Genomic DNA, 23,755 nt, shown 5'->3' with positions numbered 1-23,755 from the left:
GGCAAAAGATCTTTACTCTGAAAACCTACATTGCTTATGAAGGAAATTGAAGAAGACACAAAGAAATGCAAAAACATTCCATGTTCATGGGTTGGAAGAATAAATATTGTGAAAATGTCTATACTACCCAAAGCAATCTCTATCAAAATAACACCAGCAGTTTTCACGGGGCTAGAACAAACAATCCTAACATTTGTATGGAATCCGAAAAGACTCCTAATAGCCAAAGTAATCCTGAAAAAGAAAAACAAAGCAGGAGGCATCACAATCCCAGACTTCAAGCTGTATCACAAAGCTGTAATCATCAAGACAGTATGGTACTGGCACAAAACCAGACATATAGATCAATGGACAGAATAGAGAACCCAGAAATGTACCCATAAATGTATAGCCAACTAATCTTCAACAAAGCAGGAAAGAATATCCAATGGAAAAAAGACAGTTTCTTCAACAAATCGTGCTGGGAAAACTGGACAGCGAAATGCAGAATTAAAATGGACCACTTTCTTACACCATACACAAAAAGAAAATCAAAACGGATGAAATACCTAACGGTAACACAAGAAACCATCAAAATTGTAGGGGAGAACAAAGGCTTTAACAACCTCTTTGACTTCAGCTGCAGCAACTTCCTACTAGAAATGTCTCCAGAGGCAAGGGAAACAAAAGCAAATATGAACTATTGGGAACTCATCAAGATAAAAATCTTCTGCACAGCAAAGTAAATAATCAGCAAAACTAAAAGACAATCAATGGAATAGGAGAATATATTTGCAAATGACATATCTGGTAAAGGGTTGGTATCCAAAATCTATAAAGAACTTATCAAACTCAACACCCAAAAAACAAATAATCCAATTAAGAAATGGGCAGAAGACATGAATAGACACTTTTCCAAAGACGACATCCAGATAGTTAACAGACACATGAAAAGATGCTCAACATCATTCATCATCAGGAAAATACAAATCAAAACCATAATGAGATACCACCTCACATGTCAGAATGGCTAAAATTGGGAACTCAGGAAAAAGGTGTTGGAGAGGATGCAGAGAAAGGGGAACCCTCTTACCCTGTTGGTGGGAATGCAAATTGGTGCAGCTACTCTAGAAAACAGTGTGGAGTTTCCTCCAAAAGTTAAAAATAGAACTACCCTATTACCCAGCAATTCCACTACCTGGTATTTATCCAAAGGATACAAAAATGCTAACTCAAAGGGGCACATACACCCCAATGTTTATAGCAACACTATCAAGAGCCAAATTATGGAGTCCAAATGTCCACCGACTGATGAATTGCTAAAAAAGATGTGGTATATACAATGGAATATTACTCAGCAACAAAAAAAATGAAATGTTGCCATTTGCAACAACATAGATGGAACTAGACTGTATTATGCTAAGTTAATAAGTCAATCAGAGAAAGACAAATATCACATGATCTCACTCATATGTGGAATTTAAGAAACAAAACAGATAAACATAGAGGAAGGGTAGGAAAAATAAAAAGATAAAAGCAGAGGGAAGCTGGGGTGCCTGGGTGGCTCAGTCAATTGAGTGTCCGACTCCTGATTTTGGCTTGGGTCATGATCTCACGGTTCATGGGTTCAAGCCCAACATCAAGCTATGTGCTGGCAGCATGGGGCCTGCTTGGGATTCTGTCACCCTCTCTCTGCCCCTCCCCTGCTCGTGTTCTGTCCCTCAAAATAAGTAATCTTGAAAGAAAATGTTAAAAACAAGCAAACAGAGGGAGGCAAACCATGAGACTCTTAAATATAGAGAACAAACTGAGGGTTGATGTAGGGACTTGGGTGGGAGGTGGCCCTAAATGGGTGATGGGCATTAAAGGTACTTGCTAGGATAAACGCTGGCTGCTATATACAAGTGGTGAATCACTAAATTTTACTCCTGAAACCAATACTACACTGTATTTTAACAAACATGACTTTAAATTAAAAAAAAAAAAAATGAAGGCAATTTAGAGCATTTCTGTGAAGAAATTAAAAATAAAAATTACTAATAAAAGCTTGAGAAAATTTAGTTTACCAAGAAAGAATTGACTTGTTATACTACCTAGTAACTGATGGTGTTACTGACAACTTTATATGGCTTTTGTATTTTCATATTTCATTAACTGACTTTGTCAACAGGGGTTGGTTGGTTGTTTACCTGTGTCAGGGACAGAAAGGGGGTGCACTTGTGGTGGGGAGATCATGTAGACCTGTGCTGTCCACTATGTTAGTCACTAGCCACATATGGCTATCTATCTCTTATTATTTTAAAGATTATATTTTTCAGTAATTTCTACACCCAATGTGGGGCTCGAACTCACAACCCCAAGATCAAGAGTCACATGCTCCACTGACTTAACCGTCAGGTGCCCCCACGCTTAAGGCTATTTAAATAGTTTTAATGGCTATTTAAACTTACATCAAAAATTTAGTTTAGTTGCACTAGCCACATTTTAAGATTTCAAGAGTCCCACATATGGTTAGTGAATACCAACTATATTGGGCAGTGCAGATACAGAAATGTCTATTATTGCTGAAAGTTCTATTGGACAGAATTGACTTGAAGACTCTTAAGGTACATTATCTACAGTGGAGGTGGGGAAGGTCTAAACTGAAGCAATCACAATCACATGGAGACAACAGATCTATTGAGATACTTAATGTACTACAGAGTAAAGATAGGGTGATTCATTTAGGAAGTCTTCTGTTTCTCACCCTAGGTAAACGGGTAGATGGTTCATTCACCAACAAAGTAATATAGAAGCAGGATTTAGGAAAGAGGATGAAATCGGATTTGTACTCAGTGAGAGGCAACCCTTGTACAGGTCAATGGTCTGAGAAGCTGCTGGATCTCAGAATGTGATCTGTGGGAAGTCTGGATGGAGACAGACTTCCAAGGAAAGAACAGTGGCCATGAATAGGGGCCATACACTTAGGTGAGGGCTCTGAGAAAGCAGGATGCATGAGATGTTCAGAGACTAGCATCAGAGGCCCTTGCATTTTGGGTAAGGTTTTCAAACATTAGCAGGTCATGAAATCAGCAGAATAGGTCTCCACTAGCATTAAAATATTAATATCCTTTGCATATAATTTAAGTAAAGACCTTTCAGATCTTTCCCTCAAACTTTTTTTATAAATAAATGCTACACAATGATATGTAAACTGCGTTACAAGGTAAAACATTTTTGGGTTGTAGTCCAACTAGTTTGAATGTCAACTGATTTATAAAATGAGTACCACAGACTATAAGCTACATGCAAACTGGAACAAGTGTCCTTTTCCTCATCACCTAAAATCCTGGCACATACTAGACACTTAGTAAAGACATAATGCATGAAGAGAATAAATCAACGGGCCAGAAAAATAAGAGGAAACCCAGGACAAGGGTGACTCAGAAGCTAAAGAAGGATGAGAGAGAATAAATAATCCAGTATCAGATATCAGTCATTTGGTGATATTCAGAGCATGGATGACCTTGTCTGCAATTTCTGTGCATTGGCAGAAGCAGAAGCCAGACCGCAGAAGTAAATGGGAGAGGAGGAAGTAGAGATGAGATGAATGACAGCGGAGAGACATTTGTTTTGTATTGAAGATGCGAAAGTTCAACATGTGTCTGGAAGAGATATAGGAAAAGTACACTCTAGAACTGTGCTGTCCAATGGAATCACCTATGGCTATTTGAATTAGAATTAATTTTTTTAAGTTTATTTATTTTGAGAGAGACAGAGACAGCATGAGCAGGAGAGGGGCAGAGAGAGGCAGAGAATCCCAAGCAGCCTGTGCACTGTCAGCACAGAGCACAATGTGGGGCTCGAACTCATGAACCATGAGATCATGACCTAAGCTGAAACCAAATCGGATGCTTAACCAACTGAGCCACGCAGATGCCCCTATTTAAATTAGAATTAAATTTTAAAATGCTGTTCCTTAATAATACTTGCTGTACTTTAAGTGCTCTATGGCCACATGTGGCTAGAGGCTGCCATATTATTCAGGCCTGACAGAGAACATTTCTATCATTGCAGAAAAGTCTACATGAGAGTGCTGTTTTAGAAAAAGGTTTTAATTCATCATGTCTGTGCTGGCCTCAATAAAACAAGCCGGTGTACACTGTTCTCCAACCTACTCCTACTTGAAACATTATCCAAACATTTGGATAATGCTGTAGATACTACAATCAATACATGATATTACATTTGGTCTCAGCGAGAGTTAACCCCAGGAAAGGCCAGTGGAGACATCAGGGAGGCTACTGACTTTCAGGATGTGATCTAGGGGTAGTCTGGGCATTACATATATTCATGTTGTTATCCCACCAAATACAAGAAAAATACATGGCAACTAGAAGCAGCTCACGATTGCTAATGACAATGCACAGGGAAAAGGAGCTGTAGGACAAGGTATAAGGTTGACAGACACTGGAGCAGTACTGGATAGAAAAGGCTGGGAGAACTCAGGCTAGATTAGATAGAAGATGGTTGGGTAAAATGGGAGTCATTATAGTGAAACTCCAGTTTAAGAAAAATTAAAGTTACTAGCAGAGAACAAATAAATACATTGTTTCTGATTTCTATGTGTAATTTTCACGACTACCTTACTAACAAAAGCAATGTGATAGAAGAGAGGTGTTATTATCCATAAGACCTGTCCACTTAGACACTGTTAACGGAGATCTCCAGGCTGACTCACTGGAGAAGCTACTTGTAGAAATAAAAAAATAAAATTTCCAATTTTGTGGGGGAAAAAATACCACTTTTAAAGGAATATACTTGACTCTACAGGGAGAGAACCAAAGGGAAGAAAGGACATTCAGTTCATTTGCCTTCTCCACCTAGGATAAGTAAGGTCTTTTGCAAAACCAAAACGTGAATCCTCAAGTCTTCCTCGTAGCCTTGCCTGGAGATACCTGGGAGTGACCATCAGGTCGTTCAGGTCAAGTCCTTTCACTGATATAACAAACTCCTCACGGGCTTTTAAGCACGGAATTCAGGTTGCCTAGGTTTCTAATTAGTGCTCAAGAGGGAAACCATGGTCTGCGGGACAGGGCCCGGCTCTGGGAAGGGCTGGAGAGGCAGAGCGCCAGGGTCACGGTGATAGCGCCGGCCGGAAGCCTCGAGGAGACCGGTTACTTATCAGGGCTGTCCGTTTTACACGTCGTTACTAAGGACCTCGCTGACTTCACCAAAGTGAGTACCGATAGTTACTTCTGCAAAACGACCGTACGTGCCAACTGAAGAGTGTGCTTGACCTGGATCCGAGCCGTCCCGCTGCCCCGGCAGAAGCCAACAAGTTCACTTCTGGCGCCGCTTCTGACTTCCGGGGCGAGGCCGGAAGTAGCTTTCCGGCCGCCAGAGCCGCAGAGCGTAAAACAAGATGGCAGCACTCTGACTAAAGCGATTGTCCAATCTTCGTTTTATTTCTACCACCTCCATACCCACAAGGGACTCCGAACTTCCATAACCAGATCTGATTTTTCTCACAACAACACGTTCATATTTCAGGATCATTAATCTGGGGTGGAAGATGGGTTGGAGGCAGCTCCAGGCAGCGACCATGAGTACCATGGGGCACCATTTTGTACGGAAACCGGAAACCAAACGCCAGGCGGGGACGAGGTACGGGAATCCAGACGTGGCCCGGCTGGCCAGTAGAGTGTGGGGGGAGGGGCGAAAGGGCTGGAGGGCGTTGTTAGCGCATGATGTATTTCCGCTTCCTCTCGGCCCAGTAGCTTTTGGTTGTACTAGCTAGCTTGTTGCGGGGTGGGAGGGGGAAGATTGTTTGCAGTGAAGGAGCTCAGTGTACGGGAAGGTAAACTGAGGTAAGGTTCTGTGTCTGGGGCCCGGGGCTTTGCGTCCGGTTGTGTAGGAGGTCTGGGGGCAGGGTCTTCGGGACTGAGGAAGATTGTGGGGTTGGAGCCTGGAGGCTCGTATTGTCCGCCTGTTTGGAGAGAGGAGGTGGGGCGGGGCTGGGGGTTACTAGGTGAATTGCAAAGCCCAGCGGGTGTGGAGTGAGGGAGGGCGGAAGAAAAGGGAGGATGGAGGAGATGGGGAGATATCCGAAGGAAGTCTGGAAAGCGCAGATCGGGAGGGGCTGGGCGAGCGGAGCTGGGACGCGGGAGGTGTAGGATCTCAAGTCCTTGAGGGCTGAGGAAAGTACTCGCGGTGGGGGCTGGTCAGAATAGCGGGGTGTGAAAGGAAGAGAGTGAAGTTCTTGGGAGGCTGAGGGGTTGGAAGGGGCTGGTGGCCTGTGTTCTGATGCTGCCCCTGTACTTGGCCTTTGTTTCCCTTGCAGCTCCCCAGAGACTGTCATCCCGCAGCCTCGGTTCGGGCCCAGCCTTCTCTCTCCAGTTGCCACCACAGCCTGGAGGCGCCTGCCTCCGCCCTCCCGAATGGTGCTACTCCTCGAAGGCCTCGGCCCAGGATCCAAACCCCCTTTGCCCCCTGCCTCGGAGCGGTTGCTCCGGGTTTCTCCTGGTGGACTCCTCGCGACGGGGACGGAAGAACTTTTGCACCGACAAGGCTGTAGCTCTAGGAACCCCGCTGACAACGTGAATCTTGGCCTCTAACCCAGTGTGAGGTCATTCCTGTGTCCCTTTTTACACCCTTTGAGAAGAGAAACTCTTCTTGTTACCTGGAGCCCGGGAAGCCCCAAGCTGGGGCCCTGGTCCCACCATGTCAGTCCTCTCTTGTGCATAGGGCTGTGCCCTCTCCCCATTAACATGGCTGAATTCAGGCAGGTTCCAGGGGGGCGGGAGACCCCGCAGGGGGAACTTCGGTCTGAGGTGGTAGAGGATGAAGTCCCTCGGAGCCCGGTCGCAGAGGAGCCGGGAAGAGGTGGAAACAACAGCAGTGAGACCAAATTGTCTCCAAGAGAGGAGGAAGAACTGGATCCTCGAATACAGGTGAGAAAACTAAAGGGAAAGGAGAGACAGGGAGCCCAGATTCCAGTTTTCCTGAAGAGCTGTCTGATAAATGAGGGATTAGATTTATTCTCTCCCCAGTGCGCTGGGGCAGGAAAGGAAAACAAGTTTGTCAGCAAATCATTGCAGGATAGTGTGACAAGTTCTAAAAGAGCTGTGTGTGGAGTGCAGAGAAAGGCCTTGGCCTGAGTGCCTGGGGTGTGCTGCTGAAGGCTTAACTGACAAAGGGAAGCAACAAATTGGCCTCAGATGCAGGGCCTCATTTCGGTCAGTGGAGAGTAAAACTATTCTCCTTTCTAAATAAGTAAAGTGGCTGTTGGCCCAGAGATGCGGTATGAGTGGGAGGCACTTTTGAATCTTCTCTTTTGTCATCTTCTCATTAGTGCCTCCCAGGGATGTTCACATCTGTAAAGGGTGAGACATTTCATGTTTTACAACGCCTCAACAGATGGAGGCCTGTAAGGAAATCTGACGTGTTTATGGAGTTGTATCAGCCATGGTCCATCCTTAATACGGATTCCGAGTTCTGAGGATGCTGGTTATACCAAATGAATGGAAAAGCTGACTTATTGCCTTGGAGTGTTTACAGGCTAGTAGTTGGTAGGATGGGCAGATCTTTGTGAAGGAGCAGTGGGTGAGGACAGAGACCATGGGGAGGAGATGCATGGTTGGCTGAGGTGGGATTGTAGTGTTTACGTGCATTGGCTGGGAAGGGTTCCCTGGGAAAGCAGCTTGGGTAGGTGAGGGCAGGAAGTGCTTGTGTGTTTGGGGCTCAGTCTGCCATAAGGTCTCGTAGCATCTCCAAGATTCTGATGTAGAGGTGACTCACACCTCTGTAGGTGAGCAAGAACATCTCAGGGCTTGCATTCCTGGGCTTCTCTGTCAACAAACCTTTATTAGATTGCTTCAGTGAGTCAAGAAGAAATCAAATCTGGTCCTCACATCCTTCCTGCCCTCTTGGTGGGGGTTCCCTGGATGTTGGGCAGAGGAACTCCATGCTTATATGGGAGATGCAGTGAGCCATTCATCTACTGGCATGAGTCAGTAATTTATTTCCACCCTATCACATGGGTGTTGCATTGAAAACAGCTCAATTTCTTCTGCTAATTTTACAGATTTGTCATCTACTGAGGAAGTAAGTTATAGTGAAAAACACATTGGCCTGAGATTGAAACAACCTCCAGCCTCATGATTTGTGATTTTCACGCAAGTTATGTAATGTCTAAGCCTCACTAACTTCATCTATAAAGTGAGGAGTTGGTCCAGTTTATTTGCACAACTGCTCACTCTGCTCTGACATAGTCCTATGATTCTTTTCTGTTACAACTCTTTTGCTTATCTCTTGGTGAAAGTTTGGAGGTAGTATTTTGGGAAACAGTCCCCTGTCTATTCTGTTGGGAGGAGGACTGTATGGTGTGCTTCATACACCTTCTCCCAACATTCCTTGCTCTGCTCCAGGGGAGAATCTACTGTGGTTTCTTTGCTCAGTCTCTCCTGCTCCTGTGTATTTTTCCAGCACCCACACAGGCAAAGGCGGTAGTACGAAGAGTCACTCTCATGTTTTGCTGTTCACTAAAGTAGCTATTAGCCACACGTGGTTACTTAAGTAAAATCAGTTAAAATTAAATAAAAATGCAGTTCTCCAGCTGCTGTTGGTATTGTAGAAGTAGAACATAGTTCTATTAGAAGAGCTCTGTGAGGGTTGAAGAATATCGAGCAGGCCTAGATTTGCCTTAATTCCAGGGAGCTTGCAGTGTTGTTAATTGGAGCAAGAGGGACAGGCAGATCATAATCTCTCTTGCTAAACTGGGAGGCACATTGTGGAATGGTGTGGGTAATGTGGGGAGGAAAGGTCTTGTTGTAGAGGCTTCCCCCTTTTATGGCACACTGATGGCTGGGCCAGTACTCTGCTCTTAGCAGGGATTCTGCATCTTCTTGCCATGTGGAAGAGGCAGCCTGATGTGAAGGGTACCCTTCAGGGAGGTAGCTGGCAGCATTCAGCCTTTCTGAGTTTGGTCTCCTCTAGATAAGAAAGAGATTGCTGTGTGTCTTTTGAGGTCCCTCTTATTGGGACCTCCCTCTTATAACACAAGACCATGTTATCCTGGTAACTCTGTTTCAGTGCTTTAAATGGATTCTCAGTGCATTCTGTGATTCTCTGCCAACAGATCCATCTTAATCCACTAGCGAATTTTAAAAATACCTGTTCCTGGGGCACCTGGGTGGCTCAGTCTGTTGAGCGTCCAACTCTTGATTTTGGCTTAAGTCATGATTCTAGGGTTGTGTGATTGAATCCTGCATCAGGCTCTGTCCTGTGAGCCTACTTAAGATATTCTCTCTCTCTTTCTCTCTTTCTCTCTCTCTTTCTCTCTCTTTCTCTCTCTCTCTTTCTCTTTCTGCCCCTCTCCCTCATTCATGCACATGTGCATGTGTTGTCTCTCTCTGTCTCTAAAAATAAAAATAAAATATAAAACAAAAAATAAAGTAAAATAAAATAAAACAAAAATACCTGTTCCTGAGCCATGCCCAGACATGTGAATTCTGGTCTCATTGGGGGTGAGAAATGGTTCTAACATGTAGTCTACATGTTCCCACTCAGCCAGGGATATCCCAAAGGCTAGGGACTCTGTTCAGGTATTTTCTGGGATTCCCAGAAATGGTTGCCCTTAGGAGCAGGCTCTTACTGATACGGGAAATGGGGTTTCTTGGCAGGCAGTTCATGTCCCCATTGTCTGGTGGGATACCTCTGGAATTTGGAGGCAAGACAGCTAGAGATCACCTCTAGGCTGACCTGGAGTGTGCTATCACCCAGGGAAGGCCACTGTCTTAGTCTCCATGTCTTGAGGTCAGCATAGTTCTCTGAGGCTTTCTGGCTCGTCCTCAGCTTTCTGAGAGAGGGTCCCAGTGGAGGGAAGGAGTGAAGGAGGATGGTGCTAGGGTGGGCCTAGGTCTCCTCCCCTGTGACTTCTCAGTTCCCTTTGTGATGATGGGTACATTCATCTTCAGGTGAGTGGATACAGTCACTCACCTCCTCCTTTGACTCTTCAGAGTGACTTTGCAACCTCTTCATCCTCATCTGAAGTATCCCTTTAGCTCTCACAGGATAGTCATATTTCCCTTACTTAGTCCTTGAGCCATGCATCACCCTGGCCCTGCATCACCATGAACTTGTGTGTTTTAGTAGCCTGTAAAAGGTGAGCAGGCACATCTGTAGATGGAGCACCCATGCCTTTGACTTAGTGGCCTGGCATCCTGGGAATGTGCCTGCCGTGTCTGGGGAAGGTCACCCTCCCTGCTGGCTGTGGGATCACTGATGGATGATGCCTGCTGACTCAGACTTCATCCTATTCAAATTTCCATTTCAGCCAGGTGCCAGGAGTCCCTGGTGGAGCAGGCCAAATGTACTATGTTGCCAACTTCCCAAAACAGAGCCCTAAGTGCTCATTGGCTTCCCGCTTAGCCTTGCCCTGGGTCTGCCTCAGCCTGCTTGTCCCCCATCTCCCCCCACCCCCTTGCTCACCTACCATCTATCCTATTCTGTTCCCCAGTCTCCTTGTCCTGTTAGAGCTTTGTGACTGAGGGGCAGACCTCATCATCAAAAGACTTTTTTAATTGCTGGAAATGTTGTGTGGATGCAAGTTCCCTTCTAGAAAGATGTGCCTACTCCTGCTGTTTGCCAACAGTCAGAGCCCTTTACGTACTTTTTCTGGTGGGGATGACTTATGTAGAGAGGCATTCATTCCTGTGATGATCTTGTTGATCTTGATGATCTGGGAGCACTTTGGGCCGTGGAACTGAGTGGGATCCAGTCTTGGACCTTGGTTTGCCCATGGGAATGTTGCAGGCTGGCCTTTACCCACCTCCTTCTGTTTTCCAGAATCAGTTTATTGCCTCCTGAGGCATATCCTTTTCCCACCAGGAATGTGGTTTTTTTAGTTTGATGGTACTCCTGGTCTTCTCTGAGGCATCCATCTGAAGATGTCCTTAACCCTAGGATGGTGGTCACAATATCAGGAAAACCAGATCCAAGGTTAGGTCCCTGATCCATTTTCAATTCTGCCTCTAATTCCCTACTCCATTGTTTCTTATCTAGCAAATTTGAACGAGTTGAGAAAGAGAATATTCTGGCAAGAGCTGCGAAAGCACTGTCACTTCATCTCCCAGATAGTCTGAAACCCATTGTGGGCCTAAAAAAGCTAGAGGAAGACTAGGCCCACGGTGGGAGAGGTTGTCTCTCACCCTAACAGGAATTGCCTTTTGTAAGAGCCCTTGGGGTGATTCTGTCCACTGAAGGCTATGTCCTTGTTAGGAAGGCACTGTGAAACCCTGATCTCTGTGTGTCAGGTAGTGCTGGCTCTGGCCCCAGGCCTCTTGTGGGGTCCTGTGAGCCATGTCAGCTGCTTATGGTTCCACAGTGTTTTGTTGTAACCTTATGGACACTGGGTTGTGTGAGTAATCAGGTTGCTCATGTGCACCAACGTTCAGGCCCACAATGTCCAATGTGGGAGTCACATGCTGCTGGCCAAATTGAGATGTACCCTAAGGGTCAGATGCATGAGGATTTCAAGGGCATAGATTAAAAAGAATGTAAAAGTGTTTTATAATTTATGTTGAAAACATATTAAAATTATAATATTTTGTCTACATTGGGTTAAATGGAATGTATTATAATTTAATCTGTTTGCTTTTGCATTTTTTAAAGTTTATTCACCTTAGAGAGAGAGGGAGGGGCAGAGAGAGGGCAGAGACAGAAACTCCTAAGCTGGCTCTACACTGTCGGCACAGAGCTGGATGCGGGGCTTGAGTTCATGAATCGTGAGATCATGACCTGAGCTGAAATGAAGAGTTGGACACTTAACCAACTGAGCCACCCAGGAGCCCCTCTTTTGCATTTTTTTAAAAACATGGTTGCCAGAATACTAAAAATTCAATGTCAGGCCCATGTCAGTTCTGCTCTGTAAAGTTTAGAGCCAAATTTATGGCCTCCTTTGAGGAAGTGTCTGCATTGTTGTAGGTATGTGTATTTTCATGAGGTGTGTGAGAGCTAGTGATGGCAGCATTGCTCTCTGCCAAGTGCAGGTTATGTCTGGGTCATGGGCAGCAGGCAGACACAGCCTGGGTTCCACTATCCTGTCCAGGGTCTGCAGGGCTCCTGGGAGAGGATTCCATAGCTGAGTGTCAGGCATTTCACTGGGCATTGATCCTTCTCAGGAGTGTCCTTGGTATGCTGGGCTCCAGGAACTTGACTGAGAAAGGACAGGGAGCATACTTGAGACCAGCACCTCTCCCTACTCTCTGCCATGTCAGTGAAAGGCCCAGGTGGTTCTGTTGCTTCTTTCTCTAGCCTTGGGGCCAGTGAGATCCTTTAAAAAAAAAAAAAAAAATTTTTTTTTAATGTTTATTTACTTTTGACAGAGAGAGAGAGAGCATGAGCAGGGGAGGGGCAGAGAGAGAGGGAGACACAGAATCTGAAGCAGGTTCCAGGCTTCAAGCTGTCAGCACAGAGTCCGACGTGGGGCTTGAACTCACAGACTGCAAGATAATGACCTGAGCCGAAGTCAGACGCTCAACCGACTGAGCCACCCAGGTGCACCAAGGGCCAGTGAGATCCTTATGCTACCATGTCTGGTGACTTGTCCCCAGTGTTCTCCTTCCCTGCCACAGAATCTGTTGTGTGAGGACCTGGGGTCTCTGTCAGTCAACTGCTCAAGCAGGCCTAGAGGTCTCCTGAACCATGGAATCTTCCCTAATCTTGACCTCAACCAGACCCTCATGATTCTGCTTCCTGCATTTCTTTGGGATCACCCTGTCCTCTCCCACCTGGAATACTGCAGACAGCCTCCACTTTTTTCTCCCTGGCCACTGTAAACTTTCCACATACTGCTCAGACCCACCTTCCTAAACCACAGACTGGGTGGTGCCAGGCTCTAAGGGGCTCCCCCTGCCATTGGGAAAAGTTCTGGTATCCTTTCTCCTGTACCCCAGCCTTGCCGGCTTCTCACCTGACAAGCTGCCTGCTCTGGGCACCTGCTTGTCACTGGTGCTTTTCTGTGTATCTGTCAAGGCCCAGCCTAGGAGCAAGTCCTCAGGGTGTCCTGCCTGGCCTTTCCTGCCCTGGTAGGTGATCCTGCTGCTCCCACCAGGCCTGCTTCTTACAGTTCCTTGTACCACTTTTTTCTTACTTACTGAGTCCGGAGCTTCTGCCTCTTTGTTTTCTGAATTCTTGGGTGTCATGGTGCTGAGCTGTGATAAGTGTGTAGTAAATGTGTAGTGAGTGACTTATCACTGCTGAGCTGTGATAAGTGTGTAGTAAATGTGTAGTGAGTTCCTCTCTCAGGAACACAGACTGTTAGCTCCAAGGCAACTTCTATTGGCTGGAATTTCGGAGAGAAGGTGGCCACGTGTTCTAATGAAGAGAAGGCAGGCTTGCTGCCACTTTGCTGTGTGCATGTGTGTGTTCTATTCTCTGAATGGTGATTTCCTCATCTTTAAAATGGGGGTTTTACTGTCTGATGCAGAGGTGGAGTTGTGAGGATTACAGGAGACTGTATATTAGGTCTCCTGCACGGAGGCATTTGACAGTGCCCTTTTCCTCCATTTCTTCCCTTCCTTAATCAGGCAGACTTTCTCTCCCACCCCACATGGTTCATGTAAGAGGCTACTTTTTCCCACTGCTCTAACTCTTTGCCCCTCTTTGGCAGGAGGAGCTAGAGCATCTCAACCAGGCCAGTGAAGAGATCAACCAGGTGGAGCTGCAGCTGGATGTGAGTGTTGATCCTTTTCTTCACACCCTTGGGCTAGTCTCTGGAGGTGTCTTCTTTTCTCTCTGTTCAATACAGTGGCAGGGGAAGGGGCATGTATGAAAAACGAGAGGGGCTGGGACCCACACATGTGCCTTCCTTCTGCCCATGTCCCTGTCCCTTTGCCAGGAGGCCAGGACCACCTACCGAAGGATCTTGCAGGAGTCAGCAAGGAAGCTCAACACACAGGGCTCCCACTTGGGGAGCTGCATCGAGAAGGCCCGGCCCTACTATGAGGCTCGGCGGCTTGCTAAGGAGGTATGGCTAGCTGATGCACGTTCCAGGAGGGGCGCATACAGAGCCTGGCCCTGGACTCTTCTAGTCACACAGAACACTTTCTGGTTTCTTTTATTTCTCTTCCCTTTGGTTCATGTCTCTTTTCTTTGCTCACCTCTCCATTCCTTTACCCTTTTCCTTCCCCCCCTTTTTTACACAAGTAATGGGTTCAGTATTGGAAGACTCTAATGTAACAGTAACTATAAAAGGAGAAGAAAACCGGGGCGCCTGGGTGGCGCAGTCGGTTAAGCGTCCGACTTCAGCCAGGTCACGATCTCGCGGTCCGTGAGTTCGAGCCCCGCGTCGGGCTCTGGGCTGATGGCTCAGAGCCTGGAGCCTGTTTCCGATTCTGTGTCTCCCTCTCTCTCTGCCCCTCCCCCGTTCATGCTCTGTCTCTCTCTGTCCCAAAAATAAATAAACGTTGAAAAAAAAAAAAAAAGGAGAAGAAAACCAAAATCACTCCAAATCCTGCCATGTGCCTGTTTCACATTTTTTGCATCTAGAATTTATTTTAGTCAAGTATGGTAAGACACAGACACAGAGACAGCTGCCATGAAAAGAGAGTTTATTACTTAAAATTTCCAAGAAGAAAGAGCATGCCGCACCACCTAGGGCCACCTGGGGAAGCACTTGGGTTGATCAGGAGGCGGAAGACATGAGAGGAAAACTTGGCTCGGAGCCTTTATTGCAGTTATAATAGGAAGGAATGGGTAAGGCAGGGTAGGCAACTTTGATCGAATTTAGAGTTAGATAGCTTGAATAACTGTGGGCCCTGGGCTATAGGGGTGGTTTCTATATTTTGGTACCTGGCCCTGGGTTAATGTAGGGCAGGGGAAATAATTGGCTTTGTGTGTGAGAGATAAAGGAGGTGGTGCGCTTTGGATTGGTTGGTTTGCATTTGAAAAGTATGCTCACAGAGGAGTTTAGTATCTCTAGGAATTAGCCCTAGGAGAACCCCAGGATGTGAAAGCATCATAAAATAGAGAAAATAAAAAACGTAATTAATACAATACAGATAACCCCTTGATTTTTGGGTGTGTGTATATCCTGCCAAAATGAGATTTATGATACGTGCTATTTTTCTTCCTTTATTTTACTTATTTACATATTTCCGTGTCAATAAATATACATCCATGCTATCATTTTTAAAAGCTGCTCAACATTTCCTCATATTATTATTATTATTGTTATTAATGTTCTATTATACACTTAATCACTTCCCTATAATTGAAAACTTAGGTTTGTTTCCAGTTTCATATTTGGTAAGCATGGATGTAATGAGTATCTCAGAACACTTGTCTTATTTCCTTCAGCTTACATGCTGGACTGGAGGTGATGGTCTCAGGGGTGTACTCTCTGTGAGACTTGGTCCAAGTCATTCACCACCTTCAAACTAAAGTGGGGTGGATCTTTCTTTGTTCTCCCTAGAGCACAGGCCAGTGGCCTTTGTGAGTGCTGGGTTTCACACATTCACCCTGCAGTGGCAGTATCATTTTCCAGTCCTTTTTTTTTTTTTAAGTTTATTTATTTTCTTATTTTTGAGAGAGAACACAAGTGGGAGAGGGGCAGAGAGGGAGAGGAAGACACAGAATCCAAAGCAGGCTGACCTGTCAGTGCAGAGCCCAATGTGGGGCTCGAACCCACAAACCGTGAGATCATGACCCAAGCCCAAGTTGGACATTTAACCAACTGAGCCACCAGGCTCCCCATCCAGTCTTTATTTCTGCATTTATTTCCTTTGAGCCATATCCCTCCAAGATAGTCTTTATGGAATGTTGCTTCTTTGGCATTTATCCTTAGTGCAGTTTGGGAAGTGAAGCTGATATTGCACTGGGCCTTCCTCCTCTTGTCCTCATCCAGGATGGGTCTCCATGGGCGGTGGGGGTCCCTTGGGGCTCCCAATCCTGATGGTCCCGTCTTCCAGGCCCAGCAAGAGACACAGAAGGCAGCGCTGCGGTATGAGCGGGCCGTGAGCATGCACAATGCTGCCCGGGAGATGGTGTTTGTGGCTGAGCAGGGTGTCATGGCTGACAAGAACCGGCTGGACCCCACATGGCAGGAGATGCTCAACCATGCCACCTGCAAGGTGAGCCAGGTCTACGGTTCTGGTACTTCCTTGGCTATTCTTTCTTCCCATCTCCCTCTTTCTTCCTTTCTTCTACCCTCCAGACCTCCCTCAGCTTTGATTATGTTTCAGGCAAAACCTTTTCCTTCCTCTCTGCCCTTTTTGGCCTCCATTTACATTTCCTTCTGACTTACGAATGTCTCTCTGGGCTCTTCTTGAACCTTTGTATCCAGATATGGGACTGACCCCCAGTTGATCCACCCCCTAGATTCTCAAGATTCAACACTCACATTTTGTTACGTTTAGCTGTGACCCCTCACTTCTATGTTCAGAATGTTCTCCTTTTCTTACTTTTGGGCTCTGCTAGTGTACCATGATTTTTGAAGTGTAATTTATGTATCATTTCTAAGCTACTCCCAGGGGACTAGGGAGTGGGAAGATCCTGGCATCAGCTCCAGTCCACTGGGGCTGTTACAACAAAATAACATAGACTAGGTGGCTTAAGCAAGTTTATTTCTCACATGTATGTATCATTTCTAAGCTACTCTGGCATGTATGTATCATTTCTAAGCTACTCCCAGAGGACTGGGGAGTGGGAGGATCCCTGGCATCAGCTCCAGTCCACTGGGGCTGTTAAATACAAAATAACATAGACTGAGTGGCTTAAGCAAGTTTATTTCTCACAGCTCTGCAGGTTAGGAAGATCAGGTGCAGGCAGATTTGGTACCAGGTGAAGTCCTGCTTCCTGGTTCCTAGACAGCTGGCAGTCTTTTCACTGTGACCTTGCGAGGTGGAAGGAGTGAGTGAGAGCTCTCCAGGAACTCTTTTGTGAGGACACTGATCCCATTTATTTATTTTTTGAGTGCTCCCACCTGTATAACCTAATCACCTCCAATACCATCACCTTAGGGGTGAGGATTGCAACATGAATTTTTTGGGGGGGAGGAGAGAGATAAACATTTAGTCTCTAGCAGCAGATGTCAGATCCTGAAGGATGGTCATGTCTTGAGAGGCAAGAACATGGGTCCTGGGTCAGTGATGTATGTCCTGGTGAATGTATGACCAGGTGAATGAGGCAGAGGAGGAGCGGCTTCGTGGTGAGCGGGAACATCAGCGGGTGACTCGGCTGTGCCAGCAGGCTGAAGCTCGGGTCCAGGCCCTGCAGAAGACTCTCCGGCGGGCCATTGGCAAGAGCCGCCCCTACTTTGAGCTCAAGGCCCAGTTCAGCCAGATTCTGGAGGTAAGGCAGTGGGGGTGGGGGAGTGTGTGAATAGGCAGGAAGGGGGTAGGCATGGAGAGTGAGGGCAGTTAGAGGGGATGCCAGTGCCTCTCTGGTCCATCTGACAGACCAGTGTGGTGGCCCAGGTGGAGGTACACATGCTAAGAATGATACCTAGGAGTGGGAGTTGGGCTTGGGGAATGGGTCCTGGTAGAGAATGGAGTTGAAAGGAAGTAAATGAGAAAAAGTGGGAATCAGGGGAAACCAGGGAGAATGGGGATGAGGAACTGGCCAGATAGGGAAAGGGAACCATGGTGAGAGGAGGCGTGGGTGGGAATGAAGACCTGGAGGAAGGTCTTGTAAGGCCAGGAGCAGGGCGATACTGCTGGGAAAGAGGAAGAAGAGAAGAGTGAAGAGGGGCTAGGCTGGGTGGGGTGGAGCACTGCAGGTTTGTGTTGGATGGTGAGCTGGCCTAAGAGTCCAGGAAAGGAGGCACCAGTGGAAAGTGCTGAGTGGAGCTGAAGGGACTCCGCTCCAGGAGCCACGGACAGTTGGCCAGTGGGTCACCTCACTTTGTTCCTCCCTCTGCAGGAGCACAAGGCCAAGGTGACAGAGCTGGAGCAACAGGTGGCCCAGGCCAAGACTCGCTATTCAGTTGCCCTGCGCAACCTGGAGCAGATCAGCGAGCAGATCCATGCCCGGCGCCGGGGCCAGCCCCCTCATGCCCCTGGCCAGCGGCGCTCCTCCCCTGTGGGGGCAGAGGCCGGGCCTGATGGTGGCGAGGATGGAGACAGTGGTATCATAGAAGGGGCTGAAGGCGGGGTGCTGGAGGAGGGCAGTAGCCTGGGGCCTGGCCCTGCCCCTGACACAGACACACTGAGCCTGCTGAGCCTACGCACGGTGGCCTCAGACCTGCAGAAGTGTGACTCTGTGGAGCACCTGCGGGGCCTCTCAGACCACACCAGTCTGGATGGCCAGGAGCTGGGTTCCCGGAGTGGGGGGCGCTGGGGCAGTGATGGCGGGGGCCGTGGGGGCCGCCACCAGCGCAGCATCAGCCTGTAGTTCATGCTCAGGGTGGCTGGTTCCTACCACCATTGGCCCATGTAGGGCTCCAAGCTCCCTGTCCTCAGGTCCTTGCTTCCCTTGGAGAGGTCAGGTTGGCTCTTGTCTGTGGTGATTTCTCTCCTTCCTCCCCCAGTTCTTTGCAGGTGGCAGCTCTCTTTGCCTTACCCCTTCAGAAGGCTTTTTCTATGGCTCTCACATTTGCCCTCCCCCTGCTAGCTCCTCTTGGTCTGATGTTCTTCACTGCCCCCTTTCTGCTTTCCTTCCATCTGTCTGGCTTTCCCCTCAGGGAACTTGGTCTAGAAGGTACAGGGTAGCCCACTGGAGAAGGTGGATGTGGGACCTGAGTTTTGACATCTTGGCCCCCTGGTTTGAGGCAATAGACAGGTGTCCCTCCCACCTCCCCATCTCCCAAGGGGGCCTAGGGATGCTACAGAGCCTCTGTCCTAGCCTGCCTGTATGTAATCTGTAAAATGCACTGTAGGACTGTGTGCCTTTGGAAAACACTACACATCCCTGCAATGCTCCCTTCTCATTACCTAAGCCACTTTGCTGTGTGTGCCACAAAGAAGGACTTGAAGGGTACCAGCGTCAGAGAAGGTGAAACCCAACCCCACTGTCCACATAGAGGACACCACCTCCAGACAGGCTCCCATGTGCATGTTGTTTCCCCAGCTGAGCTGGGCCATTAACATTGCCAAGGTGCTAGTGGGTCTCTAGCAGGGTCCATGTTGGGGGGTGGAGACGTAATGAGGTCCTGATGGTTGAGGCCTTCGCGGTTCCTGCTGCAGAGTTGGGTTTACTTTTTCTGGGTGGAGGTCGCTGAGCTTAATCTCCGCGCCCTCCTGCTGGGTGGAGTTAGGGAATTTGGTGCTCAATCCCTCTCCCTCTCTCTTCCCCAAACCGGACAATACCTACTCCAGAATCCCTTGGGGACTGTTCAAGTTTGGCTACTGAGCCTTCTCTGATGCAGGGAGGGGTTGCCCTAGGGTGAAGGGACCCACCCTCCTTTGGGAGGGGTTTGGTGGTGCTCCAGGCTGTAAGGGAGGAAAAGCAGGGAAGCCACACTGGATCGGGGTGCCTTGGGAGAACTGGTCCTTCCTCCTTTCCCACCCTAAGAGGTCTGAGAGCTGGACTCTGGGCAGGATAGCTTGTGCCTAGGCCTGTATGCTGCTGCCATCAACTGGGAGGAGTGGGCCATCATATGGAGGGTGTTTCCCTGTGCTAAGATGGTCACTATGAGAACCACTGGGTTTGAGGTGGCCATGGGTGGAGGGGAGAAAGGGAGGGAGGACGTGGGCAAGCGTGTGTGCATGTGTTGGGGTGTGTGTGTGTGTGTGAGAGAGTGAGTGTGAGAAAGAAAAGGGTCTGCCCCTGATTTTATTTAAATAAAATAGTTTATGTAACAGTAATGTTTACTCTTCCTGTCAGGGAGGGGGAAGGGCATGAGGATGGGGAGGGGGGAAGAGCAGGGCAAAGGTGGGGGTGCTTTTTGTATGGGGGAGTCAGGGCAGGGGAGATGCCCCCCCTTCCTCCCACCTGCCAAGCTAGGAAGGGTCTGTGGGGTGGACAGGACATTGTAAATCACTGGAGGTCCAGACCAGATGAGGGTGCCAATCCTGGATGTGTCTGGATGTGAGCATGAAGGAAGGGGAGGGACAAAAGTGGGGTTCTGAGAGACTTGAATTTCAGATAGACCATAATCTTTGCCTCCTGCAATGTTTATGACATTCTTAGTGTAACTTTTTTGCTGTTTATCTGAAATTAAAATTTAACACATGTAAAAGGTGATGTTCAAGTCAGGGTTTGACCTGTTGTGGGATAGAAAGGATTTGAATGTGTTTGGACCCCACAGCCTGTGAAATATCTAGTGGGGTCAGGTTGGGGAGGGATGAGGACTTCAGGAGCCACGGAGGTGTAGAGCGAAAGCTTTGGATTCAGCACCCTCACCTGCACCACCAGAAGTGTGCCAACATTTAGGGCCAGGTGAGGAGGAGGTCAGCCAGGAGATGGAGAAGGCTCTGCTAGGGAGGAGAGCAGGAGGTCAACTGGAAACCTGATGGGAAATGAGTGTCCTGAAGACACTTGAGGGGCAGGGTGGAGGGCAGAGCAGTGACCCTGGTGATCTCAGATGGCAGATGGGCCATCAGGAGCCACTGTGTTCTGAACATACCAGGTACTGTCCACGTATGAGACTGCCTTTCCTAACCTGGCTTTTTGACAGCAAATTAATTTTTTTCTCACAGTTCCAGAGGAAGTCAGGTCAAGCTATCGGTAGGATTAGTTCCTTCTGAGGGTTGTAAGAGAAGGATCTGTTCCAGGTCTCTCTCCTTGATTTGTAGACATCTGTCTTCTCCCAATGTCTTCACATCTTACCTGTGTACATGTCTGTGTTCAAATTCCTTTCGTAAAGGATACCAATCATAGGATTCGGGTCTACTCAGATGACCTCGTTTTAACTTAATAACCATACAGTCACATTCTGGCTGGCTTACAACTGCAACATACACATTCTGAGAGAGAGAGAAGTCAGTCACAAGCAAGTCATCACTGTAAATGATGTAAAAGGTATCTGATCCTGTTCTTTCTGTCGTAACATCACTGGACTTACCTACCATTCTGCTTATTGGAATGCCCTTCAACCGACCTCTCTCCCTGGGAAGTAAAGTGTGATGAAGCAGATGAGTGCCAAGATATTCCCTTTATTACTGGAAGAGCTGCTATGAGAATGCATGGCCCATGTCTTTGGGCAAGTGGGCTTTCTGAGAGGACACCCCAGGGTCGTACTTCCCTCCCAGTCCTTGACAGTGCAGGACCTGCAAGGCTTCTGGTGTGAAGGAGCCCCAGAAAAGAAGGGCTGACTGCCCACCCAGTTTACTCACAAAAACACCTACTAAATAAGGCAAGAATGGAGAGCTAGTAGGAGGCTTAAAAGCTTATGGCACTTCCTCTGTGTGGAAGAAAACAGCCCCAGCAAATAGGCCACCAACCCTATCTTAACAATAGTGCCTTGTACTTGCCTAGGGTGACTCATGTGCTAGGCATATGAATTTACCCATTTAATTTCCACAACAACATTATGAAGTAAGTAGCGCCATGATTACCTTTTCATGAGTGAGAATACAGGCATAGTAGGGATGTCCGGTTTGCCCCTCACCTTGTAGAAGGTAATGAAGGCAGGTATTTGGACTTGAGTGCAAACACAGGAACCAGATGTGAGAAAGTGGAGTGGGTGTAGTCATCTTTTAGGAAGTTTTACTGGGAAGGGGGGGGTCAAGGAATTTTGCTGTTTTAAAATGAGCAAAAGATGGTCAAATTCAGGTGATGTATCTCATCTCCCCCATTCCTGTACCATGTCATGTCACCCATCACACTGAGTGGTAATTAGTTCTCTCGAACTATGTCATCCCCGGGTGAGCAGCTGGGCCTCCATCTCCCCCGCACTTAATACATACCTGACACTTAATGTTCAGTAAATGCTTTTGTGTCTCCTCCCCATAGTCCGAACCTATGCCAAGTGACTTTGTTAGTACTGTGGTTAGGAGGTCAGCATCTATATCCATAGTCCTAGAATCATATCTCTATGTCTCCGGGAGGGTATTCTCACACTTCTCTAGGCTCCAATTTTATCACCTACAAAATAAGACAGTGTGGGTGTGCCTAACACTGTGCCAGGTCAGACAGGATGTTAGCCACAATGATCCCTATTAGTTCCCTGCAGCTTTGAGATGAAATGAACTTCAAATTAGGAGGCCTCCTACTATCTAGTGCTAGAGAAGGAGACTTTTTATAAAGGCCCCAATGAGATTTGGATTTACCTCATCCTCTGGTTGTGAGTTTGGTGGTCACCCTCAACTTTGCTCGCACACATAGCGAAGATGGGCTTCTTGGGTTGTAGTCCTGTTTGGTCAGCAGAGGGCAGCAGCCACCAGAAAGCGGGCTGAGCGCAATCTGTTGGTTCTGGTTCTGTGGATGTGATAATACTGCAGGCCTGTGAGGTTTGCCTCCTCGACCCTTGGTGGGTGGTCCTGGGAACCTAGAGGGGTGGGAGGTGGGGTGTATGCAGCAGAGTGGAGCCCACCTGGGCTTCCTGCATTTCTGGTGTGCTTGAATCTCCTGTTGTATGTGAAAACTGGTTCAGGTCTGGTGGGCAGCTGGTCATTTGAGACCAGATGTTCTGTGCCTCTTGATGCCCTGTTCTCCTCCTCAGAACTCACCTCCTTCCTTGTCCTTCTTAGTGCCTTGTCTCTCTCTCTACTTCACGGTCCCTACATATTCCCCTCTTGAGAAGTCCCTTTGGCTTCCCTGCACCACCGCTCCTGAGCCCTTGGCTTCCTCTTTGTCCGCCATTCCGGAGCCCCAGGCTGCCACACTGCACCATACCTTGAATTAAGGGAGCCAGGGGACCATTTCACTGGCTGGCAAAAGGGTGTGTGGTGTATTAGATATTTAGCAAGATCTTTTAGAGTTGCAAACAATGTGGTAGGGCTTGCTAGGAACACCACAAGGTGTAATACCATGGATGGGAAAGTCAGGTAGTGAACACAGGTGCCTACAGGTAACAGGTGATACAGGGAAGTAAACAAATAGATGTTTAAGAGGGCATTCAGGGAGCTCTGGAAGGTTAGGAAAGATAACAGAGGGCTTTGAGCAGGGAATTACTCTTTGAAGCTCTGGACCAGTCCCTGTCCTCAGGCTGGAGAAATGGTTTGGTGGGAGTACAAACTGGTGCAGCTACTCTGGAAAACAGTATGGAGGTTCCTCAAAAAATTAAAAAGAGAGCTATCCTATGACCCAGAAACTGCACTACTAGGTACTTATCCAAAGGATACAAAAATGGTGATTCGAAGAGGCACCTGCACCCCACTGTTTATAGCAGTGCTGTCAACAATAGTCAGGTTATGGAAAGAACTCAAATATCCACTGTATATGTGTGTACACACACACACACACACACACACACTGGAATACTACTCAGCAATAAAAAAGAATGAGACCTTGCCATTTGCAACAATATGAATGGAACTAGAGTGTATTATACTAAGTGAAATAAGTCAGAAAGATATCATATGATTTAATCATTGTGGAATTTGAGGAACTCAACAGATGAGCATAGGGGAAGGGACGGAAAAATAAGATAAAAACACAGGGGAGGCAAACCATAAGAGACTCTTAAATACAGAGAACAAACTGAGGGTTGCTGGAGGGGAGATAGGTGGGGAAATGGGTTAAATGGGTGATAGGCATTAAGGATGGCACTTTTTGGGATAAGCACTGGATGTCATATGTAAGAGATGAATCACTGGGTTTTACTCCTAAAGCCAAGACTATAATGTACGTTAACTATTTGAATTTAAATTGGAAAAAAAAAAAAAAAGGAATCCCCCCTCATACTGCCTTTACC

General features: G+C 47.3%; 1 protein-coding gene across 1 annotated transcript; it reads left to right on the top strand.

The window, feature by feature from the left end:
• The first annotated feature begins 5,697 nt into the window (after positions 1-5,697).
• SH3BP5L (SH3 binding domain protein 5 like) lies at positions 5,698-23,476 on the top strand. Its single transcript, XM_045483013.1, has 7 exons — positions 5,698-5,828; positions 6,302-6,911; positions 13,631-13,693; positions 13,859-13,987; positions 15,930-16,091; positions 17,137-17,310; positions 17,881-23,476. The coding sequence occupies exons 2-7, from the start codon at positions 6,729-6,731 to the stop codon at positions 18,349-18,351; spliced, it is 1,182 nt and encodes a 393-aa protein (XP_045338969.1). The 5' UTR covers positions 5,698-5,828; positions 6,302-6,728; the 3' UTR covers positions 18,352-23,476.
• The last annotated feature ends 279 nt before the right edge of the window (positions 23,477-23,755 follow it).

Source organism: Leopardus geoffroyi, chromosome A1 (genome assembly GCF_018350155.1).
Source record: "Leopardus geoffroyi isolate Oge1 chromosome A1, O.geoffroyi_Oge1_pat1.0, whole genome shotgun sequence".
NCBI lineage: Eukaryota > Metazoa > Chordata > Mammalia > Carnivora > Felidae > Leopardus > Leopardus geoffroyi.
Note: the sequence above shows the minus strand (reverse complement) of the source record. Positions and strands in the feature narration are given on the sequence as shown.